General features: G+C 38.7%; 1 protein-coding gene and 1 pseudogene across 1 annotated transcript; one reads left to right on the forward strand and one right to left on the reverse strand.

Annotated features, from left to right (window-relative positions):
• Positions 1 to 679: 679 nt before the first annotated feature.
• LOC100347714 (ubiquitin-conjugating enzyme E2 T pseudogene) lies at positions 680 to 16307 on the forward strand (annotated as a pseudogene).
• A 791-nt stretch (positions 16308 to 17098) lies between these two features.
• On the reverse strand, positions 17099 to 18323 carry LOC100347460 (olfactory receptor 10T2-like). The gene has a single exon (XM_002708604.3). It carries the CDS (start codon positions 18077 to 18079, stop codon positions 17099 to 17101), a length of 981 nt encoding a protein of 326 aa, XP_002708650.2. The 5' UTR covers positions 18080 to 18323.
• Between the last annotated feature and the right edge of the window lie 426 nt (positions 18324 to 18749).

An 18749-nucleotide genomic window follows, 5' to 3' on the forward strand; every position in this document is an offset into this window, starting at 1 on the left:
TATCAATAGATGCAGAAAAAAGCATTTGAAGAGATTCAACAATCCATTGTGATTAAAAACTTGTAACAAATCAGGTACAGAAAGAACATTCCTCAAAATTATAAAGGCTGTATATGGAAAACCAACAGCCAATATCATACTGAATGGGAAAAGCTGAAAGCATTTTCCCTCAGATATGGAACAAGACAAGGGTATCCATTTTCACCACTCTTATTCAATACAGTACTGGAAATTTAGGCAAAAGTAATTAGGGTGCAGAAAGTAATAAAATGCATGAATTTTGAAAAAGAATTCAAGTTATACATGTCTGCAGATGACATAATGCTGTACATGGAAAAAACCAAACACTGCACCAAAAAGCTGTTGAAATTGGTAAACCAATTCAGTAAAGTTTCAGGTTATAAAATAAACATACAAAAACCATAGCTTTTAATATGCTAATAATGAACTCACTGAAAGAGAAATCAAGGAAGAAATCCCATTCACAATAGCCACAAAAAATCAAATAATAATGAATTTAACCAAGGAAGTGAAATATTTGTACAATGAAAATTATCAAACACTGATGAATGGAGAGGATTAAGATGGAGCAGTGGAGGGAGCTTACTGCTCTAGTCCAGGAGAAGATAGTTTCAAATAAGTGGAGAGAGTACAGTCTCAGGGAAGTGTTAGGGAAAAAATGGAAGAGGAATCTCCACACAAATTAGAGAGATACAGTGGATATATGTGGAGCGTGTGGATGTGCATAACTCAGGATCCAGCAGGCAAGAGCCTCCACAAAAGCTCTGGAGAGTCAAGTGAGACCAGACTCAGCAGACTAAGCAATGCTGATAAGGCTACAGGAACAGCCTGGAGGGAATCTGGCTTGGAGTCATGTAGGGGATAATTTAGCCTGCCAAACTACAGGAGAAAAAAAAGGGGGGACATTTCTCCCTCCCAATCACCTGCAATTGTGTCATGTAACAAGCCAACAGAGAGAAGTCGCCATTTTAGACATAGGTAACAACTGTGCCAGCTCATGTTGGTGCCCAGCAACCAGCTGAGTGGAGACTCCTGAGTCTGGTGGGGAGAACTTAAGGGATCCTGGGTACTTCTGACTATAAGAAGCTTGAGTGCTGGGGTGTTGAAAACACTGAGGCTGCATGTGAGGGCTCAGGATGTGGCTGGGACTTTGGGCAGTCGCTGTGGGAGGGTCCACAGGCTCAGGGATCCCTAGTTCCCTGGTGAGAGACATTGCTGTGGGTTCTGTGCTTACATTGAGTTCTGCACAGATCCATGGTGTGGTCCTTGTAGCAGTTCAGATGAATATTATACCCACTGGGGCTAGCACCCAGGCACTGGTGTTCTTTGACGAGAGGAAGTATGCTGAGTCTCCAACAAAGCAAAACAATCCTCCTCTCTGATAAAAAAATGAGGAGAGTTACCATACCCAACCTTTGTGTCACCTTAACACTCCCATCACTGTGGAGCACTGAACAGAGCTCCCTCTATACACCCACCACACACCTCTAGGTATTCACTGAAAAAGGAGACACTCCACTAATCCACAGAAAAATGGTCCAAAGATAAAAGCCACCACAGCAAAAAAATCAGCACAAAGCAATGAGTATCTCCACTAATGACAAATAATAAACACACCAATTCAAGATATAAGAATAAGGAATGCAACACAATGCCCTCAGAATACAATACTTCAGTACTAGATTATGAACATGAAGAGAATTAGGAAATGCCAGAAATGGAATTGATTATAGGATTTCTTGGAAGTAATCAGAAGCAAATGTATGAAATAATGAAATCCTTTTTTTTAAACTTTTATTTTTTTAAAAGATTATTTATTTATTTGACAGGTAGAGTTACAGACAGTGAGAGGGAGAGACAGAGAGAAAGGTCTTCCATCTGTTAGTTCACCCCCCAAATGGCTGCTACAGCTATGCCAATCCGAAGCCAGGAGCCAGGTGCCTCCCCCTGGTCTCTCATGCTGGTGCAGGGCCCAAGCACTTGGGCCATCCTCCACTGCACTCCCGGGCCACAGCAGAGAGCTGTACTGGAAGAGGAGCAGCCGGGACTAGAACCCGGTGCCCATATGGGATTCTGGCACCGCAGGCGGAGGATTAGCCAAGTGAGCCACGGCGCTGGCCCCTAAACTTTTATTTAATGAATATAAATTTCCAAAGTACAGCTTATGGATTACAATGGCTTCCCCCCCATAACGTCCCTCCAACCCACAACCCTCCCCTTTCCCACTCCCTCTCCCCTTCCATTCACATCAAGATTCATTTTCGTTTCTCTTTATATACAGAAGATCAGTTTAGCATACATTAAGTAAAGATTTCAACAGTTTGCTCCCACACAGAAACATAAAGTAAAAAATACTGCTTGAGTACTAGTTATAGCATTAAATCTCAATGTACAGCACACTAAGGACAAAGATCCTACATGAGGAGTAAGTGCACAGTGACCCCTGTTGTTGACTTAACAAATAGACACTCTTGTTTATGGCATCAGTAATCACCCTAGGCTCTTGTCATGAGCTGCCAAGGCTATGGAAGCCCCCTAAGTTCATTGACTCTGATAATTTTTAGACAAGGCCATGGTCAAAGTGGAAGTTCTCTCCTCCCTTCAGAGAAAGGTACCTCCTTTTTTGATGACCCATTCTTTCCACTGGAATCTCACTCATGGAGATCTTTCATTTAGGTTTTTTTTTTCCCCAGAGTGTCTTGGCTTTCCATGCCTGAAATACTCTCATGGGCTTTTCAGCCAGATCTGCATGCCTTAAGGGCTGATTCTGAAGCCAGAGTGCTGTTAGGACATTTGCCATTCTATGGGTCTGCTGTGTATCTCACTTCCCATGTTGGATCATTCTCTCCCTTTTTTATTCTATCAGCTAGTATTTGCAGACACTGTTCTTGTTTCTGTGATCCCTTTGGTTCTTAGTCCTATCATTATGATCAGTTGTGAACAGAAATTGATCACTGGGACTAGTGAGATGGCATTGGTACATGCCACCTCGATGGGATTGAATTCGAATCCCCTGGTATGTTTCTAACTCTACTGTTTGAGGTAAGTCAGCTTGAGCATGTCCTGAATTGCACATCTCTTCCCTCTCTTATTCCCACTCTTATATTTAACTGTGTTCACTTTTCAGTTAAGTTTCAGCACTTAAGAAGAATTGTGTATTGATTACAGTATTCAACCAAAAGTATTAAGTAGAACAAACAAAAAACATACTAAGAGGGATAACATATCAGAAATCCACACTTAATGTGAAAGAAAATTTCTGCCATGACACTGAGATCATAAGGAGAAAACAAAATGATCTTGGAAAAAAAAATTCAATAAAACAAATAAAAAATGTTGTGAAAGCCTTAACAACATAATCAATGAGGCAGAAGAAAGAATATCTGACTTAGAAGACAAATCACAAGAAATTATACAGAATTTCAAAACACAAGAAGAAGAAATTAGATACTATTAAACTCCCCAAAATATAGGTTCTAGGAGTTCCTGAATGCATGGAGAAAGAGAAAGTATTAGAAGGCCTTTTTAGTGAAATAACAGGAAACGTCTCTAATTTGGAGAAATAAAGGGACATTGAAGTACAAGAAAATCACAGAACTCATGATAGACATGACTAGAAAAGGTCTTCACCACAACACATTGTAATTGATCTCCATAGTAAAACATAAAGAAAAGATACTAAAATGTACATGAGACAAATGCCAGATACTTTCAGAGGATCTCCAATTAGACTTAAACACCAGACTTCTCATCAGAAACACAACAGGCTAGGGAAGAATGGTGAGATACATTACAAGTTTTAAGAAAAAAAAAAACTGGCCGGTGCTGCAGCTCACTAGGCTAATCCTCTGCCTTGCGGTGCTGGCACACCAGGTTCTAGTCCTACTCATGGTGCCGGATTCTGTCCCAGTTGCTCCTCTTCCAGGCCTGCTCTCTGCTATGGTCCGGGAGTGCAGTGGAGGATGGCCCAAGTCCTTGGGCCCTGCACCCGTATGGGAGGCCAGGAGAATCACCTGGCTCCTGGCTTCGGATCAGTGTGGTGCGCCGGCTGCAGCATGCTGGCTGCAGCAGCCATTGGGGGGTGAACCAATGGAAAAGGAAGACCTTCTCTCTGTCTCTCTCTCTCACTGTCCACTGTCCACTCTGCCTGTAAAAAAAAAGAAAGAAAGAAAAAACCTGTCAACCCAGAATATGAATGTTAAGTAAAGACATTTTATAACAAACAGAAATTCAAAGAATTTGTTGCCACTCATCCAGCTTACCAAAGATGCTTAAGGATGTGCTACATACAGAAACAAAGCCTTCAATATGAAAGAATATGAGGAAAGAAAATCTCTCAATAAAAGTACAAAAGAAATCCAAAGAAACAAAAGTAATATTTACGGAAAAATGGCAAGGCCAAACCGTTACTTATCAATAGTCACCTAGAATGTAAATGGCCTCAACTCTCCAGTTAAAAGATATAGAGTGGCTGAATGGATTTTAAAACGAAACCCATCTATTTACTGCCTATGAGAAACACAACTCACCGACAAAGATGCATGCTACTGAAAGTAAAGGGGTGGAAAATGATATTCCATGTTAGCAGAAAGCAAAAAAGGCAGTTATTATCCTAATACCAGACAAAATAGACTTTAAGATAAAAACTGTTACGAAAGACAAAAAGGGAACTATGTAATGATTAAGTGATCTATTCAACAGAAAGATGTAACTATTATAAATGTATATGCACCTAATTATAGAGCACCTGGCTATTTAAAAAAAAATGGTAAGGTATAAAGGGAGACTTAGACTTCAATACAATAGTAATGGGGGACTCAATATCCCACTTTCAGCAATGGACATATGAACCAGACAGAAAATCAGTAAGGAAACAACAAAGTTAAATGGCAATACAGACCAAAGGGACCTAACAGTTTTCTACAGAACTTTTCATCTCACAGTTGCAGAATACATATTCTCACCACTGCATGGAACTTTCATTAGTATTGAACATGTTAGGCCATAAAGCAAATCTCAACACACTCAAACAAATTACAATCATACCCTGCATCTTTCTGGATCACAAAGGAATGACGCTGGAAATTAGCAACTCAGTATTCTATAGAACATATGCAAACACGTGGAGACTGAATAACATGCTCCTGGGTCATTGAAAAAATCAAAAGAGAAGAAAAAAATTTCTGGAAAAAAATGAAGATGACAATACATTAATCAAAACTTATGGGAAACAACAAAAGTAGTGTTAAGTGGAAAGTTTATAGTATTTGGTGCCTACATCAAGAAATTGGTAAGGCACCAAATAAATGAGCTATCAATGCAACTCAAGGATGTAGAAAAACAGCAATAAACCAAACCCAAAAATAGTAGGAGAAAAAGAAATAGAGAATAAACAAAATTGAAACAAAAAGAAATAAAAGATCAGCAAATCAGTTTAAGTTCATAATTGATCATAATGATAGGACTAAGAACCAAAGGGATCACAGAAACAAGACTAGTGTCTGCTAATACTAACTGATAGAATTAAAAAGGAGAGAACAATCCAACATGAGAAGTGGGATACACAGCAGACTCATAGAATGGCAGATGTCCTAAACAGCACTCTGGCCTCAGAATCAGCCCTTAAGGCATTGGGATATCACTGAAGAGCCCATGAGAGTATTTTAGGCATGTAAAGCCAAGACACTGCAGAAAAAAAACCTAAATGAAAGATCTCTGTGAGATCCCAGTGGAAAGAATGGGCCATCAAAGAAGGATGCACCTTTCTCTGAAGGGAGCAGAGAACTTCCACTTTGATTATGACCTTGTCTAAATAAGATCAATGTCCACAAACTCAAAAGGCTTCCATAGCCTTGGCAACTCATGACAAGAGCTCAGGTGTTTGCTGACACCATAAACAAGAGTGTCAATTGTTAAATCAACAACAGGAGTCACTGTGCACTTACTCCCCATGTAGGATCTCTGTCCTTAATGGGTTGTACTATGTGAATTAATGCTGTAACTAGTACTCAAACAGTACTTTATACTTTGTGTTTCTGTGTGGGTGCAAACTGTTGAAATCTTTACTTAGTATATACTAAGTTGATCTTCTGTATATAAAGATAATTGAAAATGAATCTTAATGAAGAATGGGATGGGAGAGGGAGTGGGAGATGGGATGGTTGTGGGTGGGAGGGAGGTTATGGGGGGAAAAAGCCACTGTAATCCATAAGCTGTACTTCGGAAATTTATATTTATTAAATAAAAGTTAAAAAAAGGAAAGTAAAAAAAAGATCAGGAAATGGAAGAAGTGGTTTTTTGAAAAAAAAAAAAAAAAAAGACAAAATTGACAAACCATTGGCCCAACTAACGAAGAAAAGAAGACTCAAATCAATAAAATTAGAGATGAAAGTGGAAATGTAACGACAGACACCATAGAAATAAAAAGAATCATCAGGAATTACTACAAAGAGATGTAAGCCAACATACCAGGAAACCTAGAAGAAATGGATAGATTCCTGGACACATACAACCTACCTAAGTTGAGCTATGCAGACACAGAAAATCTAAACAGACTTGTACCCAGATGGAAACTGAATCAGTAACAAAGACCCTCGCAACAAAGAAAAGCCCAGGACCCGATGGCTTCACTGCTGAATTATAACGGATATTTAAAGAAGACCTAATTCTTCTCAAGCTATTCAAAACAATTGAAAGGAAGATGGGGCCTGTGCTGTGGTGTAGTGGGTAAAGCTGCCGCCCGCAGTGCCGACATCCCATTGGGTGCTAGTCCAATCCCAGCTGCTCCACTTCCAATCTAGCTCTCTGCTATGGCCTGGGAAAGCAGTAGAAGATGGCCCACGTCCTTGGGCCCCTGTACCCATGTGGGAGATCCCAGAAGAAGCTCCTGGTTCCTGGCTTCAGATCGATGAAGCTCTGGCCCTTATGGCCAAATGGGGAGTGAACCAGCAGGTGGAAGACCAGTCTCTCTCTCTGCCTCTCCTTTTCTCTCTGTGTAACTCTGATTTGCAAATAAATAAATAAATAAATAAATCTTTTTAAAAAAAAGAAAGGGAGAGAACTCTCACAAATTCTTTCTATGAAGCCATTCACCTTAATTCCTAAACTTGAAAAATATGCTACAGAAAGAGAGAACTACAGACCAATTTCCCTGATAAACACAGGTGCAAAAATCCTCACCAAAGTTATACCTAATCGAATCCAACACATCAGAAAGATCATTCATCTGGAAAAAGTTGGATTTATTTCTGTTATGCAAGTATAGTTCACCATTCACAAATCAATTAGAGTGATAGGTCACATGAACCAACTGATTAACAAAAACCATATGATTATCTCAACAGATGCAGAGGGAGCATTTGATATAATACAGCACCCTTTCATGATGAAAACTCTAAGCAAATTGAGTAGAGAATGACTATTCCTCAACACCATCAAGGCCATCTATGACAAACCCATAGCCAGAATCTTATTGAATGGGGAAAAGTTGGAGGCTTTCCTATTTAGACAAGGATGCCCACTCTCACCATTGCTATTCAACATATTCCTGGAAGTTTTAGCCAGAGCCATTAGGCAAGGAAAAGAAATTAAAGGGATACAGATTGGGAAGGAGGAAGTCAAACTATTCCTATATGCAGATGACATGATTCTATATATAGGGGATCCAAAAGACTGCACTAAGAGACTATTGGAACTCATAGAAGAGTTTAGTAATGCAGCAGGATATAAAATCAACACACAAAAATCAACAGCCTTTGCACACACAGACAATGCCATGGCTGAGAAAAAACTTCTAAGATCAATTCCATTCATAATAGCTACAAACAAAATCAAATCACTGGGAATAAATTTAACCAAGGTGTCAAAGATCTTTATGATGAGATTATAAAAGATTAAAGAAAGTAATAGAAGAAGATATAAAAAATGGAAAAAATCTTCCATGTTCATGATTTGGAAGCATCAGGATCATCAAAATATGCATTCTTCCAAAAGCAATTTACATATTCGTGCAATACCAAAAAAATATGAAGAACATTCTTCTCAGAGAAAAAATGGTGCTGAAATTCATATGGAAACACAGGATACCCCAAATAGCTAAAGCAATCTTATACAACAAAAAGAAAGGCAGAAACATCACAATACCAGATTATAAGACATACCACAGGGCAATTATAATCAAAACAGCCTGATACTGATTAAAAAAAAAAAAACAGATGAATAGACCAAAGGAGCAGAATAGAAATGCCGGACATCAATCCAAGCATCTAAAACCAACTTATATTTGACAAAGTAGCTAAAACCAAACCCTGGAACAAGGACAAAGGGTGCTGGGAAAACTGGATTTCCACATGCAGAAATATGAATCAGGACCACTCCCTACCTTACACTTTACTCAAAAATCTACTCAAAATGGATTAAAGATCTAAATCTATGACCTGATACCATCAATTACAAGAGCACATTGGAAATCCCTGCAGACATTGCCACAGGCAAAGAGTTCTTGGAAAATGCCTCAGAGGCACAAGCAATCAAATCCAAAATTAACATATGGGATTACATCAAATTGAGATTCTTTTGTAGCGCAAAAGAAACAGGAAGGTGAAGAGGCAACTGACAGAATGAGAGACATTATTTGCAAACTATGCAACTGATACTGTATTAATAACCAGAATATATAAAGAGATCCTGAAACCCAACAACAACAAAGCAACCCAGTTACAAAGTGGGCAAAGGACATTAACATTATTCAAAAGAGGATATTAAATGGCCCACAGATACATGAAATACGCTCAAGATCACTAGCCTTCAGGGAAATGAAAATCAAAACAATAATGAGGTTTCATCTCATCCCTGTTAGAATGTCTTTCCTACATTTCAACAAACAACAAATGCTGGCGAGGATGTGGGAAAAAAGGTACCCTAATCCACTGTTGGTGGGAATGTAAACCTGTAAAGCCACTATGGAAGACAGTTTGGAGATACCTCAGAAATCTGAATATAGACTTGCCATAATACTCAGCAATCCCTCTACTGAGAATGTAATCAGGGGAAACAAAATTAGCATATGAAAGTTATCTGCACCCTCATGTTTACTGCAGCTCAATTCACGATAGTAAGATATGGAATCCTCCCAAATGCTCATCAACTGAAGACTGGATAAAGAAATTATGGCATAGGTACACTAAGGAATGTTACACAGTGATAAAATGAAATTTGGTCATTTACAACAAAATAAGCCAGTTCCAAAGGGACAAATAACATATATTCTCCCTGACCTGTGATAACTAATAGAGCACCTAAAAGGCAATCTTTAAAAGTGGAATTGACACTTTGAGAAGCAATACCTTGAACAGCCCTTGTCTTTACTTGAACAGTTTTTTTCATGTTGAATTCTTTATTTAACATAGTTAAACATATGTGTATAAAGTCAATTGAAAATGGATCTCAGTAAATAATAAGAGTGGGTATAAGAGAAGAAGGAGGAGGAGGGTTTGGAGCATGTGTGGGAGGGCAGGCATGGTGAGAAGAATCACCATGTTCCTTAAGCTGTAAGTATGAAGTTTGTAACTGTAAAGCTTTGTAGTTCTGCATACATTCCTATGGACTTACTTCTAAGGGTACAGTTAAAAAACTTGCCATGGGGCCCTAAAACTCCTTAAGCTGGGTGGTAAATGTACCATTTTAAGTGTTAAAGTGGTCATATGGATAGGATTCAGTGTCTGGTAATAATAATAGATAAAATTAAACAGGAGTGAATGCTCCAACATGGGAATCAATTCACACAAAAGACTCATAGAACAACAATCACTTTAGTAGCACTCTGACCTCAGAATCAGCCCTTAAGGCATTCTAGTCTGGCTGAAAAGCCCACGAGAGCATTTCAGGCATGAAAAGCCAAGACACTATGGCAAAAAAAAAATGTCCTACACGATGGATCTCTGTGGGTGAAACCTCAGTGGAAAGAAATTGTCATCAAAGAAGGATGTTCTCTCTCTGAAGGAAGGAGAGAACTTCCACTTTGCTTATGGCCTTTTCTAAATACTGATGAAGTTTGTGGACTGAAAAGGCTTCTATAGCCTAGGCAGCTCATATCAAGTGCCTTGAGTGATCACTGACATTATATATAACAATGTTAATTATTAAATTAACAACAGGAGTCACTGTGCACTGACTTCCCATGAAGGACCTCTGTCCTCAAACAGTTGTATTATAATTATGTCTAAGTGCTCACAAAAGGTCTATCATTATTAGGTGCTTCTTTAAAGTTAATTAGGTTTCCAAAAAAAAAGAATTAGAAAATTAATTTCAAAATGCAAAAAAAATTGATGAATGAAATCATCAAGGACACATACATAGAAAAAATGGAAGTATTCCTGGCTCATTGATTGCAATAATAAATATCATTAAAATGTCTATACCACCTAACACTAATTTACAGATTCAAGCAATCCCTATCAAAATACCAATGACATTCTTTACAAAATTAGAAAAAAAAGCCAAAATCCATATGAAATTACAAAAGACTCTGAGATAAAAACAATCCTGAGCAAGAAAAATCAAGCTGGAAGTATCACAATAACATGACTTCAAAGCATACTACAAAACTCTTGTATTTTACACTTGATATTAGCCAGAAGTGATACAAAACTATCATATTTTAAAAAGCTCAGCATTGGCATAAAAATGGATGCACAGATCAATTAAGAGGACAGAGAGCCCAGAAATTAATCCATATATAAATAGCAAACTGATTTTTCACAAAAGTCCTCAGAAACCTGCAGTGGAGAAAGGACTATCTATTCAACAAATGGTCCTGACAAAACTGAATGAAATTAGGTACATTCTGCTCACTATCTACAAAATAAATATAAGATGGATTACAGACCTAAATTTTTTTTTTTGACAGGCAGAGTGGACAGTGAGAGAGAGAGAGAGACAGAGAGAAAGGTCTTCCTTTGCCATTGGTTCACTCTCCAATGGCTGCCGCAGCCGGCGCGCTGCGACCGGCGCACCGTGTTGATCCGATGGCAGGAGCCAGGTGCTTCTCCTGGTCTTCCATGGGGTGCAGGGCCCAAGCACTTGGGCCATCCTCCACTGCACTCCCTGGCCACAGCAGAGAGCTGGCCTGGAAGAGGGGCAACCGGGACAGAATCCGGCGCCCCGACCGGGACTAGAACCCAGTGTGCCGGTGCCGCAAGGCTGAGGATTAGCCTAGTGAGCCATGGCGCCGGCCCAGACCTAAATTTAAGATCTGAGACTATGAATCTGCAGGAAGAAAATGTAAGGGAAACATTCTAAGACATTGGCACAGGGGAAGAGTTCTTGGACAACACCCTCAGATCATAGGCAACAAAAACAAAACTAAACAAACTGGACTATGTCAAACTCAGAAGCTTTTGCAGACCAAAGGAAATGATCAATAAAATGAAGAGACATCCAACAGAATGAGTAAACTATTTGCCCACTACCTATCTGTCAAATGATTAATATCCTGAATATATCAGCAACTTAAAATACTCAACAAACATAATAACAAAAACAACCAATCCAGTTAAGAAATAGGCAAAAGACTTCAATAGAAAATTCTCAAAAGAAGAAATACAAATGCCAACAAATGTAAGGAAAAATGCTGTCACTATCCATCAAGGAAATGCAAATCAAAACCACAATGAAATATCACCTCATCCATTAAAATGGCTAAAACCCAAAACAGAGAATATCAAATGCTGGCAAGAATATGAAAAAAGGGGAACATACACTGTTCATGTAATATAAATAAGTATAGCCACTGTGGAAAACAGTGAAGATTTGTTTAAAAAACTAGAAATAGACTTGCCATATAATCGAGCAATCGGCTACTGGGTGTATAACCAAAGGATATGCACACATTGTATCAAAAAGATGCCTGCACCACCATGTTTACAGTAGCACTGTTCACAATAGCCAAAATTTGGCATGAATGATGGTGTTCATCATCAGATGAATGACTAAAGACAGTGTGATAAAAAATGACCTAAATGAAAGATCTTTGTGAGTGAGATTCCAGTGGAAAGAACGGGCTATTAAAGAAGGAGGTACCTTTCTCTGAAGGGAGCAGAGAACTTCCACTTTGATAATGGCCTTGTCTAAATAAGGTCAGGGTTGCAGAACTCAAGAGGCTTCCATAGCCTTGGCAACTCATGACAAGAACCTCAGGTGATTACTGACGCCATAAACAAGAGTGTCAATTGTTAAATCAACAACAGGAGTCACTGTGCACTTAACTCCCCATGTAGGATCTCTGTCCTTAATGGGTTGTACTATGTGAATTAATGCTGTAACTAGTACTCAAACAGTACTTTATACTTTGTGTTTCTGTGTGGGTGCAAACTGTTGAAATCTTTCTTTAGTATATACTAAGTCGATCTTCTGTATATAAAGGTAATTAAAAATGAATCTTAATGAAGAATGGGATGGGAGAGGGAGTAGGAGATGGGATGGTTTGTGGGTGGGAGGGTGGTTATGGGGGGAAGAACTGCAATAATCCAAAAGTTGTACTTTTGAAATTTATATTTATTAAATAAAAGTTTTCTAAAAAAAACTGACAAAGTGCTAAAGAAAATGTGGTATATTTACACAATGGAATATCATTTAGCTATAATAACAATGAATTTCTACCACTTGCAGTAAAATGGATGAAACTGGAGGACATCATGTTGAATGACATAAGCTGGACATAGAAAAACAAATACCTCATATTCTCCCTTATATGTGGGAGCTAAAATTTTAAAAAAAGTGAAAAAAAGGAAAATAATGCCTGTGTATATCAGTATTGCTAAAAATATAGTTCTGTGAAACTTTGCTTTATACTTTTGTTAAATCAACAGTTAAGAATGTTACGCTACTATAGTTTTCATGATCTGTGACTACTTTAAAATTTACTGTATATGGGTGAAGCTGTCATCTTCCACTCAATTATTGTTTATAGCTATTGTCTATATTCCCACAAAACTAGGATATTTTTCCAATTCTACTTGCTAAACTTCTTACTTGGTGAAGCATTAAACCTTTTTACTGTAATGTGTATTGAAAATATGTTGTCTCAAAAACTAAGAAAATTCAGAAAGGTAGAAAAAATGAGGGTGAGAGAAAGAAGGGGGAGGGAGGAAGGGAAGGAGGAAGGAAATATCACTATGTTCTTAGAATTGTGTCTTCAAACCATACTGAATCTGTTAAAAACCAAATAAACATTAAAAACAACTTAAAAGTGTTATTTATATATTTGAAAATCAAAGTTGAGGGACAGAGGGTCAGGGAGAAATCTTGCATCTGCTGGTTTACTCAGAATGATTGCAACTGCAAGGACTGAACCAGGCCCAAATCAGGAGCTAGGAACTTCATCCAGGTCTCCCACGTGGATGGAAGGGGTCCAAATACAATCTTCCACTGGTTTTACCAGGCAATTAACAGGGAGCTGGATCAGAAATGGAGAAGCCAGGATGTGAACCAGCACGCATATGGGATGGTGGCATTGCAGTTAGTGACTTTACCTGTTATGGCACAATGCTGGACCTGACATGATTCGTTATTTAGGGGAATCAAAAGACTCCATTAGACTATTATGGTGTGGCTGGCACTGTGGCATAGTGGGTAAAGCTGTCACCTGCAGTGCTGTCATCCCATATGGGCACAGGTTGAAGACCCGGCTGCTTCACTTCATGGCTTGGGAAAGCAGTAGAAGATGGCCCAAATGCTTGGGTCCCTGCACCCATGTGGGAGACCCAGAATAAGCTCCTGGCTACTTATTTGGATTGGCGAAGCTCAGGCCACTGTGGCCATTCTGGGGATGAACCAATGGATGGAAGATCTTCTCTTCATTTCTCTTTCTCTTTCTCTCTCTTCTCTCTCTCTCTCTACCTCTGCCTCTGCCTCTCTGTAACTCTGCCTTTCAAACCAATAAATAAATCTTAAAAACAATAGAGGCTACTATGGGGCCAGTGCTATGGTGATGTAGGTTGAGCCTCCACCTGTGGTGCCAGATCCAAAATGGGCACTGGTTTGTATCCCGGCTGCTCCTCTTCCAATCCACCTCTCTGCTTATGGTCTGGGAGTGCAGTAGAAGATCATCCAAATGTTCGGGGCCTGTGCCCACGTGGGAGACCTGGAAGACACTCCTGGCTCTTGGCTTGGGATCAGCCCAGCTCTGGGAATTGTGTCCAGCTGCGAAGTGAACAAGCAGATGGAAGATCTCGCCAATACAAAGTCAGTAAAAATAAAGTAGACAAATGGGATTACAACAAACAAAGAAGCTTTTGCACAGCAAAGGGAACCATTAACCATGTGAAGAGGAATCAACAGAGTGGGAGCAAATAGTTGCAAATTATTTTCCCAATAAAAAATTAACATCCAGAATATGTAACAAGCTCATGAAACTCAACAAATACAATCCATTTAAGAAATGGGAAAATGATATGAACAGGCAGTTTTAAAATGGTGAAAATACAAATACATACAAATAAATGAGCAACAGACACATGACAAAATGGATGGGACATTAAGTTAAGTTAAATAAGCCGGACACAGAAAGAAAAATACTACATGTTCTCTCTTGTATGTGGAAGCTAAAAACAATATGATTCTAAACATAGAATAGTAATTGCTGGAGGCTGGGAGGCATAGGGGAAACTTGGAAGTTGGATAACAGGTAATATAGCAAAATCAGACAGGTAAGAACCTAGTGTTACATAGCATAGTGCGGTGTCTGTAGTTTAGAATAGTCTATTACATATTTTCTGAGCAAAGGCAGAGATGATTTCCACAGCACCAATCATAAAGTAGTAACAAAGTGGCGGAAATGTTAATTAACTTGATTTGATCAGTATATACTATCTAATAAATTGAAATGTCACACTGTACTACTACACACACATAAATTACTGTTAATCAAAAAAATTTTACTTCAAAGGTATATTTAATTCTAAGTTACAGAAAGAACAAAAGAAAACTTAAAAAAATTCAATATATAAGCCTGCACCGCGGCTCACTAGGCTAATCCTCTGCCTTGCGGCACTGGCACACCAGGTTCTAGTCACGGTCAGGGCGCCAGATTCTGTCCCGGTTGCTCCTCTTCCAGGCCAGCTCTCTGCTGTGGCCAGGGAGTTCAGGAGGATGGCCCAAGTGCTTGGGCCCTGCACCCTATGGGAGACCAGGAGAAAGCACCTGGCTCCTGCCTTCCGATCAGTGCAATGCGCCGGCCGCAGCGCGCCAGCTGTGGCGGCCATTTGAGGGTGAACCAACGGCAAAAAGGAAGACCTTTCTCTCTGTCTTTCTCTCTCTCACTGTCCACTCTGCCTCTCAAAAAAAAAATTCAATATATAGAAAAAAATGCTTAAAGTGGTCTATTGTACAACATGATGATGATAGCTAATGATGTGTAGCATTCCTCAAAAACTGTTCATAGTAGACATTAAGATTTCTCATCACAAAAATAAGTACAGCAGAAAATGTGGCATGTTAAATATCTCTACCTAGTCATTCCACAATGTGTATGTATTACAAGACAATATGCTATATTCTATAGATCTAAACCATTTTTGAAATTATTTTAAATGTTTATGAAAATTATTTTACCTGATATAAAAATTATACAAATGAAGTGTGTTGTGCACATGTTGTGTGCTGACACACTGAGTGCACTACAGTCAGCTCTTAGTGTGTGGTTTTACTTTTGTTTGGGGATCACACAGAGAACTTCACATCTGAACAGAGTTGCACATGTTAGCCACAGAACCACCCCCAGGCATCATGTGCTGGCAAGAAAAAGATGATGTGTGAGCTCTGTTTGCTCCTAGGAATACTAAGTGGATCTAACACACCTTATGAGAAGTGTGTTTTCAAGCAGGAAGTCATTATTCCTGAGAGGTACCCATTTAATCCTCCTCAGATCTAATTTCTTACTCCAATCTATCATCCAAACATTGATTCTGCTCCCAGAATTTGTTTAGATGTTTTCAAATTGCCACCAAAATGTGTCTGGAAACCATCCTTAACATTGCAACTGTGTTGACCTCTATTCAGCTGCTCATGTCGGAACCTAACCCTGATGACTTGCTAAAGGCTGACATTTCCTCAAAATTTAAATAAGCCAATATTCCTTTAGAAAGCCAGCATGTGGACAAAAACAGAAGACTGAAGAGGTGCTCGATAATCTACCAGAGGTTGATGATTCTGATGTACACAATTCAACACAGAAAAGGGAAACCATGCTTGTAGGAAACACAGAAAAGACATTTCACTTTGTGGTTTAGCAGGTTTGTCCTAGTCCATCTTAGTTATAGTTAATATATTCTTTGTTGACAAGTTCTAGTTTGCCTACATCTCGATTTTTTTTTAATTTAGTGACATAGTTTTTATATCCTATAAAAGACCCTGTATGTTTATGTATTCTGCTCTACAGTGATTCTCTGAATTTTTTCTCTTGTATATACATATTTTGAAACTTTTTAAACATAAAAAATAAATTATCATTTAATGTTGAAAAAATTATACATCTGGTATACTACATGATATATTGATACATATATACATGGTGTAATGTTCAAGTCAGGATAAACAAATTTGTTTGTTTTTTCCCCCAAACCATCCCTTTTGCCTAATTTCTACGTTTGTTTAAATAAACAATGAACAAAGTAGCTTCTTAAATTGCTTTCAGTTTTCTTTGTATTGTGTTCACCTCCTTGTTCTTAATTCTAACTTTCAGCCTAACTTTTGATAAAGTAAACTAATTTTCTTTCTTTACCTAACTTCCTTTTCCCCATCTACCTGCTCATCTTGCCTCTCTCTTTAATTTATCTTGTTAGCATAATTCTCTTCCTTCTCCACAGGCCGCTACATTTATGCAATTATTATTTCAAAATATGTTTGATGCATTTGGAAAGTATATGTATGTTTATTTAACAAAAATACTTAAAATTATATCTAGTAGAAAAATGGCAATATATCAGGTAATTTAGATAATACTTTAAATGTTTTGTAGAAAAGGTAATTTTTTTACTAGAAGTATTCTACTTTACTACTTTATCTATCAAACTAGACATTTTTAAATATTCTGATCTCTTTTATTTGCCACCTGAAGGAAAAATCTATTGCCATTGGCTAGAACTTTCCTTAGGGCTGTTCGCATTTCTTTGTTTCTAAGGGTATAAACAACAGGATTAAGCAGTGGTGTTAGCATCGTGTATGTCACAGCCATCAGCATGTCTTCACGGAATGTGTCACTGCCTTTGTGCTTCAGATAGCCAAAGCAAGCAAATCCATAGTGTATGGACACCACAGTGAAGTGGGAGGAACAGGTTGAGAAGGCCTTATACCTTCCTTCTGTAGAGGGCATCTTCATAATTACGGTAATTATGAAGACATAGGAAACCATAATTAAAACAAAACTGCCTAACAATACAAAGGCAGAGAGCACAAATATAGCTATTTCATGATAGGACGTGTAATCACAAGCAAGGTGAACCAAAGGTGCAATGTCACAGAAGAAATGCTGGACAATGTTGGAATCACAGTAGGACAAGCTGAATACAATGGTGGTGAAGCTCACAGAAATTAGGATCCCAACAATACAAGAGGCCATCATGAGTAGAAAGCACACCTTATGAGTCATCAGGATGGGATAATACAGTGGACTGTGGATGGCTGTGTAACGGTCATAGGACATAGCAGCCAAGATGAAGCAGTTATTGCCCGCCAAGGTAAAGAAGAAAAACATCTGTGTGGCACACTCAGGAAGAGATATGGTTTTGCTCTCTGATAGCAGATCTACTAACACGCGGGGGATGATCACCATAGTGGTGCAAGTTTCTGAGAGAGAGAGGCCAAAAAGGAAAAAGTACATGGGGGTGTGAAGACTGTGACTGAGCTTGATGGCCAACATGATGGACACATTTGCAGCCAGGATGGTCACGTGGGAGAAGAAAATCACCACAAAAAGTAGCCTCTGCAGGTCTGGGAAACTGGAAAATCCCCACAGAATGAATGTGCTCACTGTGCTGTGATTGTGCATCCTCCCAGTGCCCATGGGCCTGTTCCCACAGGTGCACAGGTGCTTAAGGGCAAGACTGAAATAACTGTAAAAAGCCTGCTTTGATGTCACCTGGACAGGGTCCCAGGACAAGTGTAGGGCAATTCTTAGTGAAGGAGCCTCAGGAAAGGGAGAAAATGCACCTGGCAGAAGTCAAGGTCAGGAGCCTGAATGAGGAGCAGAATGATTCTGTGAGAGTCTGTAGAAATGCAATAGGGTGAATCCTTGAATCTACTCCGATCAGGATCTGCAAGGAAGAGAGAAAATATTAATAAAATTGTCATTCTCCCTCTTATCTATGGTTTTTTCTTTAAAGATTATAAATTTATTTGAAAGTCAGAATGAGAGAGAGAGAGAGAGAGAGAGAGAGAGAGAAACAAGACAAGAAGCCTCCTGGTTGTGTGAGCTATTTCTTCTCCCAGATTCACATCAGTTTTTCATTGTTTCTGTTTTATTTTAACAGATTTTTATATTTTTGACTAATTTTGACCATCTATATAGTTCGTAGATATAATTCTAAGAATATAATGATATTCCCTCCTTCCTCCATTTCTACCCTTCTCTCCCTCCTTTCCTCTTTTTCCATCCCCCGTCCCTCCTTTCTTTTCTTCTTTCTTTTTCTTTCTCTCTTTTTTTTTGAGAGCCAGAGTGAACAGTGAGAGAGAGA

Source organism: Oryctolagus cuniculus, chromosome 1 (genome assembly GCF_964237555.1).
Source record: "Oryctolagus cuniculus chromosome 1, mOryCun1.1, whole genome shotgun sequence".
In the NCBI taxonomy this organism is placed as follows: Eukaryota; Metazoa; Chordata; class Mammalia; order Lagomorpha; family Leporidae; genus Oryctolagus; species Oryctolagus cuniculus.